The following is a 25,727-nucleotide window of genomic DNA, read 5'->3' as shown; positions in this document are numbered from 1 at the left end:
TTTTCTTTGCACCTGGACCAGCATCAGCAGATGGATGTTTTTTGTCTTCGGAATATTGAAGCTTCTCGGCACTTTATAGCCGTTTGTCACTCTTTCATAGAGATGTCAACCATTGTGATACCAAATGTCAGTTATGTAGGTGAATTAAAAGTAAGGCGTTTTCAACTTAAGGAAGTATGTTTAACTTTCCATCTGTTTCTACTTTTCACAGCGGTTAGATAGTGTCTTGATTCACAGCGTCAGGTGTAATCTATATATAGATATAGACTCAAACTGTTCGAGTCTTAATTGAATCTTGAATTAATGTTTGAATTATCTTCATTTCTGTGTAAGAGCCCCTGTGTTAACATCTTCCCAGAACAAAGAGAAAACTCCTACCTTCAGTATTTACAGATTCCAGGGAAGGATAGTGATTGGCTGAACGGATACCAGAATGTCATGTCCTACTCTTCCGGCTAGGTTGGAGTGTAGGACGAGCAGTTTTCCAAAGGAAAGATGTTGAAGGGATGTTTTAACCATAATCAAATTTGTTTTTCTTCTGTGGTTCAGTAAGTTTCCTTTTGCTCTTAAAAAAAAAAATCTCTTGTGACTCCACATCCTTCTCGACCCCCTAACCAAGAGAAATTGAGATGACAATTAATTGGGAGCTAATTAAGATGAGTGGGAAGGCTACCATCTACTCAGCCTACAACGGAATGGAATCCTATCTTCTGTGCATTTAACTGAAAAGAATTCACTCGTACCAATTTAGGAAAGAAGAAAGGGGAATATATTTCAGTCTACACAAAGCCCATGTACTTCTTAGGAGAAGTTCTCTAAGGGTGGGGTGGGTCTTTGAAGAGTAATTCTTATAATACTAAGGGCCTACTGGAAGCTGGAAAGAAGTGATTTTTTTTCCTGTCTCATTTCACTTATCACCTCTGTACACATTGATATAAAATTGATGAATAATATTAGGGTTTATGCATAATATAGATGTTTGTAGACATGGATCTTACCATTATTTTGTATATTATGATAGGGATTAGTTTTTTCTTATTTATTTATTTATTTTTAAAGCTTTTCATTTTTTTTTTAATGTTTATTTATTTTTGAGACAGAGAGAGACAGAGCATGAACGGAGGAGGGTCAGAGAGAGAGGGAGACACAGAATCTGAAACAGTCTCCAGGCTCTGAGCTGTCAGCACAGAGCCCAACGTGGGGCTCGAACTCACCGTGAGATCATGACCTGAGCAGAAGTCAGATGCTTAACCGACTGAGCCACCCAGGCGCCCCAGTTTTTTCTTTTTTAGAATGTGGCACCTTGAAGGTTGTGCCTGATGGTTCATAGCAGTAACTTAGCACCATGCTCAGACAGAGCGTGAGCAGGGGAGGGGCAGAGAGAGAGGGAGACACAGAATCTGAAGCAGGCTCCAGGCTCCGAACTGTTAGCACAGAACCTGATGTGGGGCTCGAACTCACAAACTGTAAGATCATGACCTGAGCCGAAGCCGGACGCTTAACCGACTGAGCCACCCAGGTGCCCCCCTCACTTTTTTTTTTTTAACATTTGTTGTTCTATATGTATTTCCTAAGTTTTAAATAACCACTCTTCTCATTTAGACATTTACCAAGAGAAGAGAAAGGGAAACAGGTTTGGGCTTTTTCATAGTGGCTGCTCTGAGCATTGTGGGCTTAAATGTGCCTATTCTTGGAAAGAAACTCGAGCCAAATATGCATCTCATCTGAGTGTATAGTAGCATTGTGTCTAACAGAGAGTCTGTTTCTGAAGTCCATGAGTAAGGTGAAACTTGAGTACTCCTGAAAAATACCTGGGAGGGAGTCTCCCAGGTTGGAGACCTGTCTCTCAGGAAGTGCAACGCAGCCAGTTTTTCCTCCATGTTGGAACAGCATGCTATTTGTTATTTTGGGCACAGATGAAATGGATCACTTATGTACAAGGCATTCAAGAACTGAGACCAAAAGGGCAGCAGATATCCATCTCCTGTCGCGTGCTCACCCTGAAGTGTATAGTATTGGGTGGAATGGTGTGCAGAGTTCCCATGTATTTGTGAATCATTTTTTTTTCTTTCTCTTTGCTGAAGATAATAGTTGAATTCCTGTAAACAGAATGGACATAGGATGCATCTCCATTGTTTTCATCTTGGTTTTGTAGTCTGAGTTAATGTAAAAGAACACAAAACACATGAAATTGTGGAGTTTGTGTCATGTTATACATGAACTAAATGATCATTTTTTAAAAAGCAGTGTTACGGATTTTTAAAAATCTCACCTAGATGCAAAGAATGGCACTTGCAGGGTGGGAGGCTTTGGGGGTAGAATGACTAACCATATCTTATTTTGAATGACCAGAACTGATATTTGGGGCTCTAGAAGCCAGTGATGCAGTGTTGCTTGGCTGCTTATTGGGGGGGGGGGGTGTTGGGCAGGGATTGAGGAGAGGAGGGAAGGATTGATGGGTTGATTAGCATTGGGAATACATTGGTGAACAAGGTAGATCTGGTCTTTGCTCTCCTGGAACCTGCATTCCTTTCCTTCCTGAGGGAAGGGAATCACGGTTCAGACACTGAAACAAAGATTGCAATGTGACAAGTTTAGTGAAAGAGGAGAACAATGTTATAGGTGCATATTAACAGGGAACCTGGTTTAGTTGAGCAGGACAAAAAAAGTCTTTTTGAGGAAGCAACGTTTTAGCTGATATCTGAGGGATGAATATGATCAGTAGTTGACAAGCCTGATTACAGAAAGGTAGAGCTCAATTATAACTTGGCTTACTATGGCACAGATTCCTATAGGCTGTGAGTCAAATAACAATTATAGGTAATAAAACTGATACATTTAATTTGCAACACAGGTTAGTTAGTCCTGTCTTCCAATTCTTGTGTTAATCAGCAAATATTTATTGAATGTCTATATAGCTATGTAACTCAGTGAGCCTACTGATGTGGAGTATACAAAGAAGCCTGGCTTCACTTCTGTTGGGGACAAAAGACATAGTCACATGGTAAGTTAATGAATCAATATGAGGAAAGCGCCAAGGCACTGTTGTAAAGAAGACATGGATTCTGGATTCAGAGGATGCTTAGGGAAGGGAGGAAAGAAGGAACTTAGATAAATGGAGAGGAAAAGGAAAGGGCAGGTGAACTAGCACGAGCAGACATGGAGGGAAAGGGGAAGCTCTTCTTGAAGGACTCTGACTACAGGTTACCTTTTGTTGTAAAGGAAGGTAGGGTCAGCTCATGTGATATCTGGAATCCTAGGCTTAGATTTTGGAATTTCATACGGTAGGCATTGGGGAGCTGTTCAGAATGAGTCCATTTACTAGAGAAAGAGCACAGAAAACAAATAGAAGTTAATCCTCTATTGTATTTTTCTTCACAAACAAACCACAAGAAGACAAAGCAAAACAAAGCCATGAAAGAAGAGAAATACTTAGATTGGGAAAGCTGGAAACAAAGTTGGAATGTAAAATTGTTTCCATACCATGATTTCGTGATACCTTTCTGGGGCTACAGTAAGTTATAAAAAGAAAACAGAACTTGATTCGATTTCATCATAATGTGAAAAGTGTCTCATATGACACTTTTAGGAGGAAAGGAATGTCAGTGAATTAAATAGGATCCTGGAATTTGAAAACAGTTGGGAAGGTCTGCCGAGGTGAAAACAAAACCGTGACAACAAAAAAAAAAAACTGGTCAAAGAGTTTCATAGTCACCCTGCCTAATATAGGTTACATTCTAGAGTTCTTATTCAGTTAACCAGGGTTGAAATGGGGTCATTGCTGTTTATATGATACATATATTTATTTTTAAATGATCCTTGAATCTATTATTACTTGGTAGGGAATAACCTTATTAGTTAAGAGGGAATAGCCTTGAGAACTGTCAAGATGTCAGATAATCTTAAATCAGAACTATTAAAATGTTAGTTTATCAGGACTCAGAAGATGACAGCATACTGGGTAATCATGATTTTATGATATTTCCTGTCAGAGTAATGTGACTTCATTCTGGGAGAGACTAAGAAACAATTGATTTTACCTATTGTGTTGTCTGCAGGTACTGTCTGACTTGGCATCTCCTTAAGAGCTATAGAAACACTAGATTGCAGGATGGTTGGGTGGAAAGCTAGTTGTAGAATTTAGTCTTGAAAGGAAATTATCAGTAGTACTGGAATATCACTTAAGTGATATCTGTAGGCAGTGTCTGCATCATGTGTAATAGGAAGCGTCATATATTAAGCATTTCATCATTGGTCTGCATATTGGAATGAAGAGCTTGCTCAATAAATATTTGGGGACACAAACTCATGAGGGAGGGATTAGTATTTCAGAATATTGGCAATGTGACCAGAAACAAAATAGTTGAAGTTTGATAGTATATTCATTTCTTTCTTTCTTTTTTTTCTTTTTATTAAAAAAAAATTTTTTTTTTTTAGTGTTTATTTATTCTTGAGACAGAGACAGAGTGTGAACAGGGGAGGGGCAGAGAGAGAGGGAGACACATAATCTGAAACAGGCTCCAGGCTCTGAGCTGTCAGCACAGAACCTGACGCGGGGTTCGAACCCATGAACTGTGAGATCATGACCTGAGCCGAAGTGGGATGCTTAACCGACTGAGCCACCCAGGTGCCCCTCTTTTTTTTTAATTTTTAAATGTTTATTTAATTTTGAGAGAGAGAGACAGAGCAGGAGTGGGGGAAGAGCAGAGAGAGAGGGAGATACAGAATGGGAAGCAGGCTCCAGGCTCTGAACTGTCAGCACAGAGCCTGATGCAGGGCTTGAACCCATAAACTGTGAGATCATGACCTGAACCGAAGTCAGCTGCGTATCCAACTGAGCCACCCAGGCACCCGGATAGTGTATTCATTTCTTATTCCTGCTGTAACAAATTACCCCAAATGTAGCTTAAAACACAGATTTATCATTTTACAGTTCTTTAGTTCACGAGAGCAGCACTGCTCTTACTAGGCCAAGATCAAGCTGTGCAGGGCTGGGGTCCTTCTAGAGGCTCTGGGAGAGAATCCATTTCTGCCTTCTGCAGCTTCTAGAGACTGCCTAAATTCTTTGACTGCTGGCATCCTCCCTCCTCCTTCAAAGCCTGCAACACAACGTCTCTGTGACCCTGCTTTTATTGTCTTATCTCTTTCTCTGACACACTCTTCTGTCTCCCTCTTCCACTTTTTAAGACCCTCATTGAGCCAACATGGCTCATCCTGGATAATCTCCCCAAGTCAAGATCTTCATTTTATCACCTCTGTGAAGTTCCTTTGGCCATTTAAGGTAACAGAGTCATAGGTTCTGGAGATCAGGACAGACATCACTGGGTATTTTACTTACCGCAGGTAGATTCAAGCACAGCTCAATTTCTAAAAAATTGGACTCCTTTTTTAAAGAAAATCTGAGCATGGTGACCTTTTGTTTCCTAGGTCTATTTGGGTTGCATAAATTTGCTCACTAACATAAAAGTGTAATTGCTGGGGGCGCCTGGGTGGCGCAGTCGGTTAAGCGTCCGACTTCAGCCAGGTCACGATCTCACGGTCCGTGAGTTCGAGCCCCGCATCAGGCTCTGGGCTGATGGCTCAGAGCCTGGAGCCTGGTTCCGATTCTGTGTCTCCCTCTCTCTCTGCCCCTCCCCCGTTCATGCTCTGTCTCTCTCCCAAAAATAAATAAACGTTGAAAAAAAAAATTAAAAAAAAAAAGTGTAATTGCTGGTAACTGATAAAAGAGGAAGTTGATGTAAAAGCACAGATTTATTTATTTATTTATTTATTTATTTATTTGAGAGAGAGAGAGAGAGCCTGCAAGTGAGTGTGAGCTGGGGAGAGGGGCAGAGGGAGAGAGAGAGAATCCCAAGCAGACTCTACACTCTACACAGAGCCTGATGTGGGGCTTAATCCTAGGACTCTGAGATCATGACCTGAGCTGAAATCACGAGTCGGATACTCAACCAACTGAGCCACCTAGACACCCCTAAAAGCACAATTGTAGAATGAATTAGTAGTATATGACAATTATTATAATAATTAAACGTTTTTCCTGAAGGGTCTCTGATGCTTTACTGGGGGCTGTACTAGTCTTAGATAAAACCCTTAACATTAAGCTCATAAAGAAACTTCTGAGAGCAGAAGTAAGTGTACTCTTCCAGTGAGGTATCCTTATGATAAGCTTAACACTGGCCAGACTGTTACAGAAGTACTGGATATTGTTTCAGGATGTTTAGCTCTGGAAGAATTTGGAAATCTTGAGGAAATTTTAAATGATAATAGCTAGTATTTCTTGAAAACCTATTCTGTGTCCAGGCATTATTCTAAATGCTTTATAGTCATAATCTAATATATTCCTCACAGTAGCTCTGCAAAATAGGTAGCTGCATTCCTAAAAGTCAGGACTCTCCATTGTAAGTTAAAAAAAAAAAAAGAGTTGGGAGAGTATGCTGGCTTATAGAGCCAAACCACCAGAAGACTGTGGCTAGAGCGAACATCATACAAGACTGGAATAAGGGGGCCTGAGTGGTATCAGGACACCCCTTCCTCATCTTCTCTGGTTCTTTTTGTAGGTTGATTTTATTATTGTTAGAGAATCTGTTTCTAGGATGTAAATTGAGTCCATAGTGGTGGATCTCCAGTGGCATTTATAGTATGTGTTTAGTTGATATGTATTGAATAAATGATCTCCTTTTCTGCAGAACAGGGTGGGGTGTAGGGTGGGGGTGCTGCTCAGCCTTACTATTCATTGTTTAGAACACAGTGGAAGCAGCTTTTCCTCACTGGTTCCATTTTAATGAATCCCCCTGAAGCACTCTGGCTGCATTATGCAGTCTCTGTTACTAGGGGAGTTTTGATTGGCAGCCTCCACAAGAACCACATGGTTTGAAGGAGCCCTTCCTCCAACAAGAGGTGCTGTTATGGGCAAAAACATATATGGCCACGATATTTCATCTTCCAAGATATAGAAATAGAGTGGCTCAGGGGCGCCTGGGTGGCGCAGTCGGTTAAGCGTCCGACTTCAGCCAGGTCACGATCTCGCGGTCCGTGAGTTTGAGCCCCGCGTCGGGCTCTGGGCTGATGGCTCAGAGCCTGGAGCCTGCTTCCGATTCTGTGTCTCCCTCTCTCTCTGCCCCTCCCCCGTTCATGCTCTGTCTCTCTCTGTCCCAAAATAAATAAACATTGAAAAAAAAAAAAAAAAGAAATAGAGTGGCTCAGAAAGGGTAGACAAATTAGCCAGGGTCACAGATTGGAGCTGGTAAAGCCCAAAGTCAAACCTGATTTTAATGGACTGTTTGGCTTATGTTCTTTCCACTTTGCCAGCATATCACAATAATAGGAACTTGGCGAAGTGAAGGTTGAAAGTGGAGTACGGTAGCATGGCAAGATGGTACTCTTTGTTTAGGGGATGCTTGATTACTTGAAACTTCTTGAATGTGGTATTGGTGTTCATAGATGCTGAGCTGCCCTGAGAACCTCTTAACTAATACCAGATAGGAGATATAAAAAAAGAGCCAGAAAAAAAATTGTTTTCCTTTGTGAGTTGTTTTAGAAAGACGAATGTGAAGAGTGAAATATTTTAGGTTATTAAATCATTTAAATAAAAGTGTTTTTTTGGGGGGGGGGCTATTGTCTTTTCCATTCTTTTTTTTAATGTGTAAGGATAAAACTTAATAACTGTCCTCAGGAATCACTGAATGTGTATTAGATTGTGCATGTTTGCGAACATTCCTTGACTAATTGTAATCATTTTTCCTAAGTGGAGCAAATACGAGAGAACCTTATTAACAAGGAATTTGTCATGAGTCAATTCAGTACTCTTCGAAGAAAGTCATATTATTGTTAATATTGCTTCTGCCCTTGGCTCATTGCAAAAGGGGAAATATGTTTAGTACCTGAGATTGGAAAGCTACTTTCAAATGTTGCCAGATACAGAGTGCCCTCACTTATGTCTTCTAGGAATGTATTTGATATCATGTGTTTGTAGAACAGAGCTTTAGTCTATCTTCTGTAACATGTGAAAGAAATTAGTCTGTATTTGGTAATATACCAAATGTACTAGCAAGAAAAATTGGTTTCAGCTCTTGAAAAATCTGTCTTCATGAGTCTACATGTCTTACATATAGTAGTTACTCGTTTCTTTTAATCTGATAAAAATGAAACTTGGAACAAAGTGAAATTCATCATCAGTACTAAAAAACAATGAGCCTAGTTGGATAAAATTGTCAGTGAATTTTAGGCATTAAAAAAAAACAACAGCAACTAATTTTCAACTCTATTTTATTTTTTTAAAAAGCTTATTTATTGGGGTACCTGGGTGGCTCAGTTGGTTAAGCCAACTGTTGATGGATGCCAACAACAAAACTGATGTGTATGCTTTTCTCCAGGGGAACTGGAGTTTTGTGGGGTTTAGGAGTGTAAAGTGGGGGGGGGGGGTGGTTAATTGCAGTTCTTGACACCAATTTACCCTTATTCTCTTAAAACATAAATCTGTTTGGTCCCAAGTCTAGTGGCTGAACTTATCCCAAGTCTATCACTGTCACCAGACTTAATGACTTTGGGTGGTGGACCCCTTCCCAGACTCCGTAGTGAGATACGTCTCCTCTGTGCTTCCATAGAAGCTCTTCCCCAGTATCATACCTCAAACCGTAGGATTGATTTCTCTTTGCTTCACAGTCAGGTGATTGAAGAATCCATTTCCACACAAGTCTAACCAAGTACATCTTTGAAATGTCCAATTGATGAAATCTAAATGATGTATATTTTTTCTTTTTAAAAAGAGATCAGATCATTCAGGTCATCATGATCTAAGGCCAAAAATCGAAACAAAACAAACAAAAACTTGCTTGGATTGACTGAACTACAATTACTATAAGTAAATATGGAAAACGAACCAGACCATGAAAATGTGGAACAGAGCCTTTGTGCCAAGACTACAGAAGAAGAACTGAATAAGTCTTTCAATCTTGAAGCTTCGCTTTCAAAATTTTCTTACATAGATCTGGACAAGGAACTGGAGTTCAAAAATGATCTGGTAAAAATTCAACTTTTGTCAAATGATGTTATTTAACCAGAACGTTGATTAGAGTTAGAACCTAAAGACTTTTTATCATTTTCACATGAATTAGTAGAAGTCTATGAACAGGTTTATGAGATCATATCAGTCTTCGTTTGTGTACATTTACCATTTATGAAACACTTTTAACATATGTTCTCATTCGAGCTTCACACACTCTGATAAGCCACTTCATAGAGGAAGAAACTGAAGTACAGCTGACTATGTTAACTAGATGCTCAAGGTCACAGAGCTAGTGGTAGGTTTAGAAATCTTATGAAGTGACTTTCCTCCCATTGATTTGATATTAATAAGTTTTTGTGACCAGGAGAATATTTAATGGCAATTTGTTTGACCTAATCATTTCTCACCATAATTTATGAAATAACTAAGAAATGCAATGTCAGACCTTTGTATATTGCTTATGATGTTGTACATTGTTCTGTATATTGCTTTTTACACTTAGAAAATTGGGGCTTGTTGTAAGACATGCTGTTTTATACTATTTAAGAATGCAGATGCCTGAATCCTTGAACAGAAGCTTTCTGGAAAGGGCTGTCAGGATGTTGCAGTTACTGCATATTTGTTTTTAATAACCACTGAATATGTGGATAGGAGAGGAAACAATTCTGTAGTCTTTTGACCTTATTAACGTGGACTATTGGGTTGGTGCTCTGCGTGATCAGTTTGTTGGTATGTTTATCTCTTTAATTGGTAATGGTTCTAATAAATTAAAGCACTCCCACAATTCTAAGAGGAGAGCAGCATTATATGAGCATTAGTTTCTTTTCTCTATTTAGATTGATGACAAGGAATTTGATATTCCTCAAGTTGATACGCCTCCAACACTGGAAAGCATACTCAATGAGGTAAGTATGTATTAATGATCATTGTCATTTTATGGAATTGATTTTAATGCTTTTGGATTAATTATAGTGTATGTATCTAGATCTGCACTGTCCAGTATGGGAGCCACTAGTCACATGGAGCAATTTAGATTTAAATTAATTATAGTTCAATAAAAATGAAAAATTCAATCTCTCAGTTGTGCAAGGTGTATTTTAGGTGCTCAGTTGCCCCATGTGGCTAGTGGCTACTAAGGTGGACAGAACAGATACAGAATATTTCCATTGTTGCAGAAAGTTCTGTTGGACAGTGCTCACCTAGATTATGAACTTCTCAAGGGCAGAAGCCGTGTCTTTTCATGCCTGTGCCAAGTACAATGCCTCATACTTGGTAGATTTGAAAAAATATTTTATGAAGCAAGCTAAAATACTAAATTCGTGTCACTCTGGAGCTTTGTATAATGTTTCGATAATGTCCTCTCTATGAGTGATACTCAACCCATCCTCTGATAGTAGAGAGCAGCTGCAGCCTTGAAGTGCACCTCATCACTCTTCTGTGTAAAGAAAACAAAACTTGCACAGTTTGTCTTATGGGTGCCATCTTTGTTAAAAAGTTTGTCAGAGTTTTGAAATGATGTTACTTTCTGAATTAGCGGATCATAAAGACTTTATAAAGGAGCTTGGTGGCAGTAACATGTTGGTGAAGTATGTGAGTTTTTATGTACCTTGTGTCTGCTGACAGTTCTTTAACTCTGTCTTCTTGATCTTTTAAAAACTTGCTTAAGACTCCTCTCGGAGGTTTTAGGTTCTAATACAAGAAAGATTTTTTAAGTGTGTTAATCTACTTCAGATCCATAGTTTTCTAAAAGATAACGGTGCATAGGTTCCCCCAAAGAAATGCCCACTGATCCCATAGCTTTGAATAAGTTGAGTCTTGGTTTTTGTTACTTTTTTACCTATACTTTTGGGGTTATAGGCAACACTTTGTAGGATGTGAACTACTTTCTCTGTGAATTGTATCTTTTATTTTTCTTGTATGACTTTGATATCTATTTTTTGCATCAGTTTGATATTGCTGTTACTTTGAATATATTTTAACTTCAAAAATGTATGATCTGTGCTAAGACTTAAACATTTTAAACTCTGACAAGGCTTTGGTAAATGAAAGATTAACCAATTAGAGTGATATTTATTGCTTTCTAATAGGAAATCTTTCATTTAGAGATGAAGAGCGTAATCTTAGTCATTTTTGTTAACATCTTAATCACATCCTCATTTCACTAAGTGTGAAATAAAAGTAATATTAGAACGTTGTGTATAAAGCCATATTTAATCATATTTGTGCACAAATGGCGAAGAAAATGCTCATGAATGAAACAGGTTCATAATGAAGAAAAACCATCTTTGCACAATTTACTTATCTATAAGTAACAGTAAGTACAGTCATTAGTGGCTTACTGAGAAGGTAATACTGTTATCATCCTCAGTAGTAATTTGGGTGCCTCAGGTATTTGGGTCATAGTGTTAGATGCCAGGATTATAAAATGTTGTATGACTGTCTCTGACTTTGGGAGAGACATAGGACTGCAATTTGGCTAGCCTTCACACCTCCAAGGAGCTAGGCAGGTGGATAAGTGAAAGTAAAAATAAAATTTAAGTTGTAGAACATTATGAAGACTACAGGGGGAGAAAGTATTAAAATGATTTTAGAAAAGGACAAAATGGAAAGGGCAAAAATGCAAAGTGTAAGTAAGCACTTGCTCCAGGATATGTGATATGTGGGTGTACATATTCAGTAATGTTCATTAATGTCAACCTGAAGAGAAGCTGGGAAGAAATGGGCATCCAAGATATGTTATAGGATGGAAAGTTAGAGATTATTGAGATATCCTAAATCTCAGAATTTAGGGTATGAAATAATGTTACTAGGCCTTGTCATTATTTGAAACTGTGCTCCCTCTGAGGTTTTTAATTGTGAAATTCCATTCTTTCACCAGAGCCGCCTGCCCACCTCCCCACCTCCCCACCTTTTTCTTCCGTTAAACCTATTTTTTGGCCTAATCAGGACCAAGTCTCTTCATCCTTCCTAGTCTTCCAGTCTGGGAAATTCCTGCTTCACTTCATTACTACAGTGCAGCCAGAAATTGATTTTGAACTTTTTATTGAAGTGTAACATATATATAGAAAAAGTGCACAAATTGTAAGTGTATAGTTTGGTGAATTTTCACAAATTGAATACTCTGTGCAGCTAGAATCCAGATGAAGAAATAAAACATCACTAACACCCCAGAACCTCTTCTTGTGCCCCTTGAGTACCTAAGCCGAGGATAATCACAGTTCTAACTTCTAGCATTGATCAGCTTGCCTGCTTTAAACTTCATATAAATGGAATTATACAGTATGTGCTTTTGTGTGTCTGATCTGTTTTCCTCCATATTTTATTAGATTCACTCATATTTTTGTATGTAATTATTCATTCCCATACATAAAACTCTTTATATTATGTGTATACCATTGTTCATTCTACTTTTGATGGGCATTTGTATAATATCTAATTTCTGGCTACTATGAAAAGTTGCTGTGAATATTCTTATTCATGTCTTTAGGTATATTTATACACATATATAGGGGCGCCTGGGTGGCTCAGTCGGTTGAGCGGCAGACTTCGGCCCAGGTCATGATCTCGCAGTCCGTGAGTTCAAGCCCCGCGTCAGGCTCTGTGCTGACAGCTCAGAGCCTGGAGCCCGTTTCAGATTCTGTGTCTCCCTCTCTATGGCCCTCCCCCATTCATGCTTTGTCTCTCTCTGTCTCAAAAATAAATAAACGCTAAAAAAAAAAAAAAATTTTATACACACATATATATACACACACATTTCTGTTATATGCTTAGGAATAGAATTTCTAGGTCGTCAGATACAGGTATGTTCAGCTTTAGTAGATATTGCCCCAGGTATTGTTTTTATGTTTATTTCTTTTTGAGAGAGAGAGAGAGAGAGAGTGCAAGTGGGGGAAGGGCAGAGAGAGAGAGAGAGAGACAGAGGATCTGAAGTGGCCTCTGTGCTGACAGCAGCGAGCCCAATGTGGGCCTCTAACTAACAAACTGTGAGGTCATGACCGGAGCCGAATTCGGACACTCAGCCCACTGAGCTGAGTGCCCCGCCTTAGGTTTTTTTAGAGTGGTTGGAATAATACATACTTCCAGCAGCAGTATATGAGAGTGCTGAATACCATAGCCTCATCAACTTTTGAATTTTCTCTTTTTCACTGTATCCATGTACAGTGGTATCACATCATTGTTTTAATCTGAATTTCTCTCTTTGAAGACTGATGAAATTGGGTATTTTGACATAGGTTTTGGGCTTTTGGATATCTCTTTTGTGAATTGCCTTTTCATGTCTTTTGCTCACTTTTTTTTTTTTAAGCTTACAGGAGTTCTTTTTAAAAATTTTTTTAAAGTTTATGTTGAGAGAGACAGGCAGCATGAGCAGGGGAGGGGAAGAGAGCGAAGGAAAGAGAGAGAATCCCAAGCAGGCTCTACCCTGCCAATGCAGAGCCTGATGTGGGGCTCGAACTCTTGAAACCGTAAACTCATGATCTGAGCTGAAACCAAGAGTCAGATGCTTAAACGACTGAGCCACCCAGGCACCCTGTAGGAGTTCTTTACATGTGATGTATATAGGCCCTTTATTAGGTATATGTATTACAAATATCTTCTTCCATTCTGTGGGTTACTTTTTCACTCTTTTAATGGTTTCTTTTGATGAGCAGAAGTTCTTAATGTAGTTCAGCTTATTTTGGTTTTCTGTTATGGTTAGTGTTTTTGTGTGTCTTGTTTTGAGAAAATTTTGAAAATTCTGAGGTCATGATGATACTATCTTGTTTTAATATCTTTATTGTTCTACCTTTTAAACTTTGGTCTGTGATTCATGTGGAATTTTTTGTGTGTGATGGTGTGAGGTATGAGCCAGCACCATTTACTGAAAAAAAATATTCTTTTCTGTGGTGTCACTTTTGTTTTAAATCAGGTGATCATTTTTGTGTGGGTCTGATTCCATTGGTCTTTCTATACTTGCCCTAATACCACATTCTAATGTTTGTTATGATAGGTCTTGATAACTAGTAGTTTCAAATCTTTGGTGTTGTTCTTCAAGGTTGCCTTGCTTATTCTTGGTCTTCTGCATCATGTAAATTTTAGAATCACTTTATTAGTTTACACATACAGACACACAGACACACAATGAAATTTGAAAGGATTATGTAGATTTTATGCATCAGTGTGGGAAAATTAATATCTGCTGTGTAGCTAGTAGTTTTAAATTCAGCCTTATTGATAAGCTCAGTTCTCTTCTTTCATTTTTTCTTTCATGTGTTTTGTAAGTCCTCAACCCTGGCTTCATTTAATGGATCTGTTTTCTTTAACTGCATCCTCAGGGTGCTTAAGAAAATCAGGTAAGATTCTGATTAGCCCTCTTGCTTCTTGGTGCTGCAGTTCTAATTTTTGAGTTCTTTCCTTTCCTTTCCTAAGGCAGTTGTCCCACCTCTGTCCGGCTCTCAAGAGACCGTCTCTCCTTGTGGTTCTAATCTTGTTCTTAGCAGGTGTGTGTGTATGTGTGTAGATATATGAAAAGCAGTTGGCAATATGGGCCTGAACCTCAAGAGAAATGTTGATACTGAAGATGCAGATTTTGGAGTCATTAGCATGACATAGTACTTCAAGCTATAAATATGGATTAGCTTGCTCATATAGAAAGTATGTGAGGTAGGAAGAGAGCTAAGAATATAATCCCAGGGAATAGCATGATTTAAAGGTTTGGCTGAGTAGAAAATAGAGAACATGACTGGTAGAAGAGGCCTCGTAAGTTGGGAGGAGTAGCAGAAAAGGGATGCACTGGAAGCCAAGGGAAGAGAAAGTTCCAAGAAGTAGGGAGGGAATGGTTGTAGTGTTAAATGATGCCAAGGGGACAAGGGCACGTTACCTGAAAATAGGCCTGTGAATTTGGCTGGTAACTTCAGCAAAGGTAGTAGTGGCTAGCAATGGTGGAGAAAGTGGAGATAATGAGTTTTAATGGAAATGGTAAGGCAGAACATAGTCCAGCTGAAAGAGGAGTATGATCAGAACATTTTTCTTTAATGTCTGTTGCTCAGAATCAACCTGTTCAAAGCTGAACTCCTCATTCTGCTTTATCTGCTATTCTGCTTTTTATCTCAGAAGTATTACCTTTTGCCTAGTTGTTCAAGCTAGAAACCTTGGAATCCTCTTTGATTTCTCCCTGACATCCCCACCTCCCATCCCCTGCCATTAAATAGTAGTGGGGAGGGGGGGCACCTGGGTGGCTCAGTCCGTTAAGCATCCAGCTTTGGCTCAGGTCATGATCTCACGGTTCATGAGTTCAAGCCCTGCATTGGGCTCTGTGCTGACAGCTCAGAGCCTGGAGCCTGTTTCAGATTCTGCGTCTTCCCCTCTCTCTGACCCTCCTCTGCATGTGTACTCTCTCAAAAATAAATAAACGTTAAAAAAAAAAATGGTAGCCAGGGACTTTGGGTTTTCTCAGTAATGTCTCTTTCATTATTCCTTCTCTTGACCTCTTCTGACGAGTTCTTAAGCTCCACTCCCCACCTTTAAAAACATTTTTTTAATGTTTATTATTTATTTTTGAGAGATAAACAGAGTACGAGTGGGGCAGAGGCAGAGAGAGAGGGAGCCACAGAATCTGAAACAGGCTCCAGGCTCTGAGCTGTCAGTCCAGAGCCCAACGTGGGGCTCGAACTGACCAGCCATGAGATCAGGACCTGAGCTGAAGTTGGATGCTTAATGGACTGAGCCACCCAGGCGCCCTCCTCTTTCTTTTCCCTTGACACTGCAATAGCTTTGTTACTGGTTCCTTTTAAATTATTTTTTATTTTTGAGAGAGAGAGAAAGAGTGCGTGCGTGTGCGTGGGGGTTGGGGGGGGGGCAGGGAGAGAGGGAGATAACAGAATCCGAAGCAGGCTCCAGGTACTGAACTGTCAGCACAGAGCCCGATGTGGGGCTCGAACCCACAAGACACGAGATTATGACCTCAGCTGAAGTCAGATGTTTAACCAACTGAGCCACCCAGGTGCCCCTACCTTGTTACAGGTTCTTAATAGTTTCTTTGTCTCAGTTTCCCTGACTACACTCATCCATCTTCCTGCTGCCCCATTTATTTTTATAAAACGTTGGTCCCATCATGTGTGCCTACTTCTTAAACATCTCGGTTTCCTTCCTATTGACTACTCTATACAGTACACTAATTCAGTAAATGAATGAGTAGTAATTATATGCCAGGCATTGTACTGGGCAGTAGGGATATAGTGGTAGACAAGGAGGACATAGGCCCTGCTGTCACTTGGCTCATGGAATATAAAGCTTTTTATAATTTGGTCCTAGCTTATCTTTCTAGGATCACTCTAACTCCTCATAATATTCCAGTCATTTGGGACTTCTTCCTTTTCTAGGAGTAAAATTCACCTTATGAAATCACTGTGTTTGCAGATGCTCTTTCTTTTTTTTTTTTCACATTGTTTTATTTTTTATTTTATTTTTTTTGTTTTTTGTTTTGTTTTTTTGTTTTAATATGAAATTTATTGTCAAATTGGTTTCCATACAACCCCGTGCTCATCCCAACAGGTGCCCTCCTCAATGCCCGTCACTTACTTTTCCCTCCCTCCCGCCCCTCCATCAACCCTCAGTTTATTCTCAGTTTTTAAGGGTCCCTTATGGTTTTCCTAACCCAGAATGCTTTTCTTTTGTTTGTCCTATTTCTCATGGGATACTATTTGTAATCAGGTGGTATTTGTTTTCTTCTAATTAGCTACTGGCTGTTAGTTAACTAGTAAAGCTTATTTACGGGTTTGAATTTTAAGAAGTGTTTTGCTGCTAACAATAATTTGCATAACTGCTTCTGCTGCTTCCTGCTACAAGGAAGAAATTTTTGGAGCGAACTCTTTGTAGAGACAGATATCTATCTAGATTTGGAAATTAATTTTCTATGCTTCTCTAGTCAATAACAATGCTTGGAAAAGAGATGAAAAGCAGAAATAAGCATGTGAGCATTTTAGAGAACACATTTATGCTTGTCTGACTTACAGGGTATTTGGAATTGTGAGTTTATTGATCCATATTCTTCCAATTTAGACTGATGATGAAGAGGAGTCTTTTGTTCTGGAGGACCCTACATTGTTAAACATTGATACTATTGATTCCCACTCCTATGATACTTCGTCTGTGGCAAGTTCAGATAGTGGTGACAGGACCAACTTAAAAAGGTAGGTATTCATGTAAATCACACTGGCATATGGTTGAAATATTTGATCATTTAAAATGTAAATCTCTCTTTGGTGTGGTATGGTCTGCTGAAGCCTTTGCATAGGGAATGGAAGGCCCACTTGGGTGGAAATAATATGCTTATTAGGCCCTAAAGATTTTGGCACTACTGAGGGGAGAGAATAATGAAAAGGTGCATGCCATGACCACTGTCCTCTGCACCCCCAGCAGGAAGCCATAATAACAGGCAGGGACTTCCGGAAGCAGTAGAGCCTTCGGAGGAAGCATTGGTCAAACTTGGCACTGTGTCTGTGGTGGAAACATGGAGCTAGGTTCATTTCGTCACCCTGTGCTCTCTGCACTCCCCGCCCCCTTCCTCCCACTCTCAGGTCAGCTCCAGCATTCCTTCATTCCTTTGGAATGGGTTCAGAGGAGAATCACAAAATGATTCAAGATTTGGGAAAAAGATTTCTAACCCTAAATAACTTCATTTTGGCTGCTTTTCACCTTCCAAATTCTTGGAGAGCACATGAAAAGGAAAGAGAAGTGGAGGAAGCATAATGTAAATACTTTATTGAATTCGTGTGTAACTTTAATGTTGATAAAGTCATGTGTATTTTTCCTTTCTTAAATGTTGCCTGTATTAGTGTTGTCTTCTTTAGGTTGTCAACTCTTGTTGGATAGGGACCATGGCTGGATATATTTACCTGTTCATCACTATCTCCTACAAATAGATAAATGTTTTTTTTTCCAGCTTTATTGAAATATAACTGATGTATAACATTGGTTAAATGTAACATATACAATGTGATTCTTTGATATACTATGTATTGTGAAATGATTACCACAATAGGGTTAGTTAACCCTAATAGGGTTTATTACCTCAGATAATTACTATTTCTGTTGTGGTAAGAACATTTAAAATCTACCCTTTTAGTAATTTTCAAGTATATAATACATTATTGTTAGATAATGCTGTTACATCATGCTGTACATTACATCCCCAGAACTTATCTTACAAGTACAAGGTTGTACCCTTTGACCAACATCTACACTTTTCCTTCACTCCCCAGCTCCTGACAGCTACTGTTCTATTCTGCCTCTATGAGGTAGGCTTTTTAAAATTCCACATGTAAGTGAGATCATATAGTATTTGTCTTTCCCTGTATGACTTACTTCATGTGGCATAAGGCCCTCGAGGTCCGTCCATGTTGTTGCAAATGGTAGGATTTCCTTTTTTTATCATGGCTGAATAATGTGTGTGTGTGTGTGTGTGTGTGTGTGTGTGTGTGTGTGTGTCTGTCTCACCTCTTTATCCATTTGTTTGAAGGTGGACACTTAGATTATTTCCATATCTTGGCTCTTGTGAATAATGGTGTAATGAACACAGCAGTGGAGATATCTTTTTGAGATAGTGATTTTTTTTTTTTTGATATATCCTCAGAAGTGGAATTTCTGGATCATATGGTAATTTTATGTTTAATTTTGGGGGTAACCCCTATATTGTTTCCATAGTGGCTGCCACCAGTACACAAGGATTCTCTTTTCTCAAATCCTCACTAATACTTGTGATCTCTTGTCTTTTTGATAATAGCCATCCCTGTAGGCAGTGTCTCATTGTGGTTTTGGTTTGCATTTCCCTGATGGTTAGTGATGCTGAACATTTTTCCATATGCTTTTTGGCCACCTGTGTGTCTTCTTCAGAAAAATGTCTGTTCGGATCCTCTGCCTGTGTTTAACTTCAGTTGTTTGGGTTTTTTTTGCTGTTGAGGTGTAAGAGTTCCGTATGTAGTAGTCTTCCTTTTCCACTGAGAATACATTCCAAGACTTCCAGTGGACGCTTAAAACTGCAGATAGTACTGAATCCTATATAAATTATGTTTCTTCCTGTAAATACTGCAGATAGCACTGAATCCTATATAAACTATGTTTCTTTTTGTACATACCTACGGTAAAGTTTAATTTATAAATTAGGCACAGTAAGAGATTATATATAATCAATCAATAATAAAATAGAACAATTATAACAATATACTGTAATAAAAGTTATGTGAACATGGTCTCTTGAAATACTTTATTGTACTGTACTCCCTCTTCTTAACAATGACTTGAGATGATAAAATGCCTCTGTGATGAGATGAAGTGAGGTAAAGGATGAAGGCCTGACATCAGGTTAGGCTACTGTTGACCACCTGACAATACCTCAGAAGAAGGATCATCTGCTTCTCGACTGTGGTTGGCCACAAGTAACTGAAACCAGATAAAGGAGAACTACTATATATTTTGGATATTAACCTTTTACAGATAAATGGTTTATAAATATTTTCTTTCTCTCTTTCTTTCTTTCTTTCTTTTTTTTTTTTTTTTTTTTTTAAGTTTTAAGCACTTTTTTTTAAGTGCTGTGAGCTCAGAGTCTGATGTGGGGCTGGATCCCACTAACTGTGAGATCATGACCTGAGCCAAAATCAAGAGTCAGATGCTCAGTAGACTGAACCACCCAGGGTGCCCTGGTTTACAAATATTTTGTATTCCATGGGTTTTTAAAATTTTGTTGATTTTCTTTTGCTGTGCCAAAGCTTTTTAGTTTGATATAGTCTCATTTATGTTTGCTTTTATTGCCCCCCCCCTTTTTTTTCTTTTTTCTTTTTTGGTGTCATATACAGAAAGCCCATTGCCCTCAAGACCAAGGTCAAGGAGCTTTTCCCCTATGCTTTCTTCTAGGAGTTTTATGGCTTAAGTCTTATATTTGAGTCTTTGATCCACTTAATTCATATAAAATTTGTGAGTGATATAAAATAGGGGTATAGTTCCTTTTACATGTGATTACCCAGTTTTCCCAACACCATTTATTGGAGACTGTATTCTTTCCCCATTGAGTGTTTTTGGCTCCTTTGTCAAATATTAGTTGGCTGTATATATAACTATTTATGTCTGGGCTCTCAGTTCTTTTCCATTGGTTTCTGTGTCAGTTTTTATGCAAGTACCATACTGTTTTGGTTTTGACTTTGTAATATAGTTTGAAATCAGGAAGTGTGATGCCTCCATCTTTGTTCTTCTTTCTCAAGATTGCTTTGGCTAATTGGGGTTAGTTGTGTTTCTAAATACTAACAATGAGATATCTGAAAAAGGAATAAAATAATTCAATTTATAGTATCATCGAAAGCAAGAAAATACTTAGGAATAAGTTTAACCAAGGACATGAAAGAGCTATACACTGAAAATTATATATAAGACATTGGTGAAAGAAATTAAAGACACAAATAAATGGAAAAATATCCTGTGTTCATGGATTAATATTGTTAAGATGTCCATATTTCTCCAGACCATCTGTAGATTCAGTGCAATCCCTATCAAAATCCCAGTGGCACATTTCATAGAAATAGAACAAAATCTCAGTATTTGTATGGAACCATGATAATTTAAATGATTTTTTTAAGTTTATTTTGAGAGAGTGTGTGCGCGCACGTGCATGTGTGCTTGTGAGTGGGGGAGGGGCAGAGGAAGAGGGAGACAGAGAATCCCAAGCAGGCTCTGCACTGTCAGCACAGAGCCCAGCATGGGGCTTGAACTCCTGTACTGTGAGATCATGACTTGAGTCAAAATCAAGAGTCAGACGCTTAACCAACTGAGCCACCTAGGCGGCCCTATGATATTTTTAAATGAATAAGTCACAGGAATAAAAGGCACAGGATAAGGAATGCAATAAGTGATACTCTAATAACAATGGAATGGGACAGCTGCTAGCTATCCTTGTGAACATAACAATGTATAAAATTGTCAAATAACTAAGTTGTACATCTGAAACTAATGTAAATTGTCAACTATACTAAAAAAGAGTGTGTGTGTGTGTGTATATATATATATATGTATATGTATATATATATATATATATATATATATATATATATATATAGTCTTTATTTTTTGGTCTCATTTAATGTCAGAACTCTTTTGCGTAGCATTAGTCTGGACCCTGCTCACTATTTTGACCTAATCTCTAAGCACCCCCACTCCCATCCTGCTGGTCAGTGCCTTTTGGGTACTTACATTCCCTCCACACACAGCACACATTGACATCCTCATATTTCTGTTTGTGCTTTTTTGTTGCCTGCCAGACTCCTGGTTGTCTATCAAGGCTAGATCAGACATCTTTTTTTCTATAGTTGTCCCTGATATCCCCCCAATAAATAGGATTAAATTCTTCTTTATTTCATTTCTATAGTGCTTCATCCATTGTTATTTTCTAACATTAAAAAAAATTTTTTTTTAATGTTTTATTTATTTTGAGACAGAGAGAGACAGAGCATGAGCAGGGGAGGGGCAGAGAGAGAGGAGACACAGAATCCTAAACAGGCTCCAGGCTCTGAGCCGTCAGCACAGAGCCCAACGCGGGGCTCGAACTCACGACCCATGAGATTATGACCTGAGCCGAAGTCGGACGCTCAACCGACTGAGCCACCCAGGCGCCCCTCTAACATTTATCTTTTAAGAGTGAGTTACTTATTGGTCCCTCTAGCTATGCCGTGAGGTCCTTGAGAGTAGGAACCTTGCCTTTCTTATTTTTGTATGCCTGAGGCATACTTTTAGTCACATGATGGAGGTGCTCAGTGTTTGGTAAAGGATGATATTTTTTGAATGCTGATGAGTTGGGTAAGTGAAAGGATCTATTAGTAGGAGCAGCAGAGAGGAGTGTGGAATTTGAGGTGCTTGGTTGAAGAATGAGAGAGGGCAGTTACAGATAGGCCAGAAAGGTGGGCAAGGGTGGAAGGAAGGGAGAGGTAATGTAGACAAGTAGGGCAGGGCAGGCAACCTTCTGGTGAGGAGTAAAACCTCTTGCCATATTTTAGGTGGGGAACAGTTTGAATCAATGAAAAAGGAGTGATGGCTTTATTCACTTTCCTACTTGTGCTTCTCTGGGGTTCAAGGTGGGTTTAGTACAACATCTTAATTTAGGACTGTCAGGCTCTCAATACCTCTTTGCAAACAGAGCTACAAATTACATTCAGTGTTGTTTTCTGCTTTCCTTATTTTTATGTGTTTTTTGGTCTTTCAAAAAATACTTTTTTTTTTTTTTTTAATATTCTTAAATGCTTCCCCCCCGCTTCTTTTAGGAAGAAGAAATTACCTGATTCTTTTTCACTCCATGGGTCAGTTATGCGACATTCACTTTTGAAGGGAATTTCTGCGCAGATAGTGTCTGCAGCTGTAAGTATTTTGTTCTCTTTCCCAGCTTTGTAACCTGCAATGGCATAATGAAGCAGGAATGAGCATAAAACAAAGCACAGCACTTCTCTTGGCCCGAGGCTTAAAAAAAATAGAATCTGGCTTTCATGGGTTTTGTGTGATTGTTTTTGACTCATAAGACATGGCTATACATCTTGACATAGAAATTAGTGCAGCCATGAAATAAAGGTCTGCTCAGAGTCTCTGGTGTGCCTAAATGAAATATGGCAGCAAGCCTAAAAGGAACACTATCTGCCTTTTCTTTAAATTCCTTTTCAGTTTAGTTGCCATCTTGTGTATTTGGTTGAGTTAGAGTGCTCATTTTTTTTTTTTTTTAGTCTTTTCATATGGAGAAATGATTGATCAGAATCTTTTACAACTGATTTTTTTTTTGTAATTCACAAAACTTTTCATGTACCTTATTTTATTTACTCTTACAACTTTGAAAGTAAGGAAAGCCATATCCTGTTTTACAAATGAGAAGAGAGACTCAGAAAGGTGATCTATTAACTTGTCTTACATCATTGAGTTTGGAGATAGCAGAATAATTACTCAAAATTGGGGTTTCTGGCTCCAACTGTAGTGCTGCTTTGTTGTGAAATGGGGGTGGTATTGGTGAATGTGGCCAGAGTATAATGGTTAGAACAGAGTATCTGCGGTCTTTTTTGAACATTTTTTACAGCACTGATTTCATGCAAAAATATTTAATAGACCATCAAGACAATAGATGATGATTCTGGTAGGCTTTATCAAATTTTTCTTTGATCTCAGAGCCTATAATTTTATGTAGTCTTTCAATTTTAGTTTTCTGAATTCATTGTATAGATCTTATGTATAATGATGATGATGATGGCGACCACGGTGACATATTCATGTCCCAGGAACTTTGACTTTTTTAATGTTTTTATGGAGTTTAATTGGTATTTTGCAAATTCAGTTTCGACAAAATTTTGATTTCCCAAAAGGGTAAGAAGAGATTGATACAGGAGTAGCATCACAACATCATAACTGCATTGCAATCGTCATATTTATAAGAGAAAGCTCGTATAAAAACCAAACCAAACAAACAAAAAAAGAAAAAATAAGAGAAAGTGTCCTCTGTGGGCAGTTGGTATACCCCGACCCAGCTTATATATCATGAAGTCAATTTAAATAGATAGTCAAGCAATGGAGGAAACCTGGGCAATTGTCCTTCCTCTTTTAGGTGGAGAGTAACTCATATTTGCTAGAATGGGAACCACCTGTTGAGGATTACATTTCCATGACGTTTTCTGAATTTAATCCTTATGTAGGTGATGAAATTCATTCCTTTCAAGATCAAGATGAACCAGAACAGTCATTTGACCCACCTGTGCAGTTTTAAAAATATTTTGAATAATGGAGACTGAACTAAAACTCAGACGCTGAACATTGATTAGATAAATCTGTTATTTAAAAGGGTTTCTTCTCCCTCTTGAAGAGGAGGGAAAAATTCTAATAAATCCCAGAGTGTTTGCATTCTGTTCTTATTTCATTGCTATGGCTGAGCTCCTTTGGTCTTTTAAAATGAAAACTGCTTTTCCTATGACAGTCTTCATACTCTGCCTTCCTAATTTTGGATTACCAGCTCAATTTAAATTGTATGCTTTTCTGTGATGTTCGGTGTGTTAACATGTAAAGCTAGTTTTATTTTTGGGCATCTCTCCTGAATAGTTGTTCAATGATGCCTTCAGCCATGTGGATAGTGGTGTTATTAGGGCTGCCTGGGGCCTTGCTCACAATGGCTTTGTCGTCCATACGCATAGAGAACAGTTAGGAGAGATGGAATTTTTGGAATTGTGAACTTCTGATTCACAAATGAAAGTAATATGACAGATGACTGTATTTTAAATTTGTTTAGACTAATTTCAAAGGGTATTTATCACTTTTATGATTGCCTAAGGTAGTAGAGATGCCTTAGCACAGTGTTTTTTCCGAAATGCGTCCGTTGTGTAAGAATCTCCTGGTACTGATTGAAATGCAGATTCCTGAGCACCCAAACGTGCTTAATTGGAATCTTAGTAGTATAGCATAGGAAATCTGCGTTTTAACAGTATAACGGGAATCAGTATCTTAGGTGATTTCAAGGTAGCCTGGCTTTTGAGAATCGTTACCCTAAGATGTTGCCACACCAGTACTACAACTCTGTAATCTCTAGTGCTTCCCATATGTCTGTTTCTTTGGCTTAAAAATTTTTTTTAATTTATTTTGAGAGAGACAGAGCTAGTGGGGGAGTGACAGAGAATCTCAAGCAGGCTTGTGCTTGCTTCGGCAGCACATATACCAAGCAGGCTCTACACCGTCAGCACAGAACTTGATGCAAGGTTCGAACCCAAGAACTGTGAGATCATGACCTGAGCCAAAACCAAGAATTGGACACTTAACTGACTGAGCCACGCAGGCACCCCTTGTTTTTTGGCTTTTAAAGGAAGCTGACTTCTCATTTCATTATTCAGGTTCCATTTTGAATATAGTATGCTTTTTATCTGCTCTTTCATTCTTTTTCCCTATCCAGGACACAAATCAATCATTCATCAGATATTTATTGTATGCATCTTAATTGTCAAGCATGTTAGGTGTACTTTACATACACATATCCATACAGAGTGGGGTATATCCTCCATCCAGAACATTGAACATAGCAGCCTTGTGATTGTTCTTCCTCATACTCCCATGCACTAGAGTAAGTTTCTTGAGTTAGTTCCCAGGACACTCTGTAAAGTTGGATAAAATTGATTCTGCCTTCTGAGAGATTATAATAACTAATTGACCACATTGACAGGGACAGACATAGAAAAGAACTATAGAAATGATATAAAGAGCCAGGTCTGGGAACTGGAAACTCTGAGTTTGAGACATACTTTTCTATCACTTCTTGAAAAATCTTGGGCAAGTCAGGTACACTTTTTAAAACTTCTGTTTTCTTAGTCTGGAAAATCAGAATAATACATGTTTTATCTATCTCTTGCAGATTGAGAGTCAATAGTGTAATACATGTACATGAAAGCTCTTTGCTACTATGGTGCTAATTATTGTAAGCTCTTACTATTTAAAGCTATAGAAGCATTAAATAGATAACTGGACATTTATATGATACTTTACATATAATTTGTACCTCAGGACAAATTATTGAGGTACATAGGGCATTATTTGCTATTTCCTTTAACAGATGAGGAGGCTAATACCCAGAAGGTTAGGTGACTTTCCCTAGGTCATAGAGTTACTGGTATGGAGCTGGGACCAGCACTTAATTTTTAATTTTCTGATGCTTGCTTGAACTGACTGAATACACCCAGCTTGGGTTTTATTGAAGGAT

At 38.5% G+C, this 25,727-nt stretch overlaps 1 protein-coding gene across 9 annotated transcripts in view; it reads left to right on the top strand.

Moving 5' to 3' along the window:
* VPS8 (VPS8 subunit of CORVET complex) overlaps positions 1-25,727 on the top strand; it is a 254,914-nt gene that overhangs the window by 1,300 nt on the left and 227,887 nt on the right. For all 9 annotated transcript variants that reach the window (XR_006299413.1, XR_006299414.1, XM_043594694.1 and 6 more), the window contains exons 2-5: positions 8,766-9,019; positions 9,841-9,909; positions 17,042-17,172; positions 22,282-22,375. Coding sequence is in view for 7 of the 9 variants with exons in the window: in XM_043594694.1 (XP_043450629.1) it covers positions 8,867-9,019; positions 9,841-9,909; positions 17,042-17,172; positions 22,282-22,375 (447 nt within the window). In the remaining 2 variants the exon portion in view is untranslated. The remainder of the gene's footprint in view (positions 1-8,765; positions 9,020-9,840; positions 9,910-17,041; positions 17,173-22,281; positions 22,376-25,727) is intronic.

The sequence above is a fragment of the Prionailurus bengalensis genome, chromosome C2 (assembly GCF_016509475.1).
Source record: "Prionailurus bengalensis isolate Pbe53 chromosome C2, Fcat_Pben_1.1_paternal_pri, whole genome shotgun sequence".
NCBI lineage: Eukaryota > Metazoa > Chordata > Mammalia > Carnivora > Felidae > Prionailurus > Prionailurus bengalensis.
Note: the sequence above shows the minus strand (reverse complement) of the source record. Positions and strands in the feature narration are given on the sequence as shown.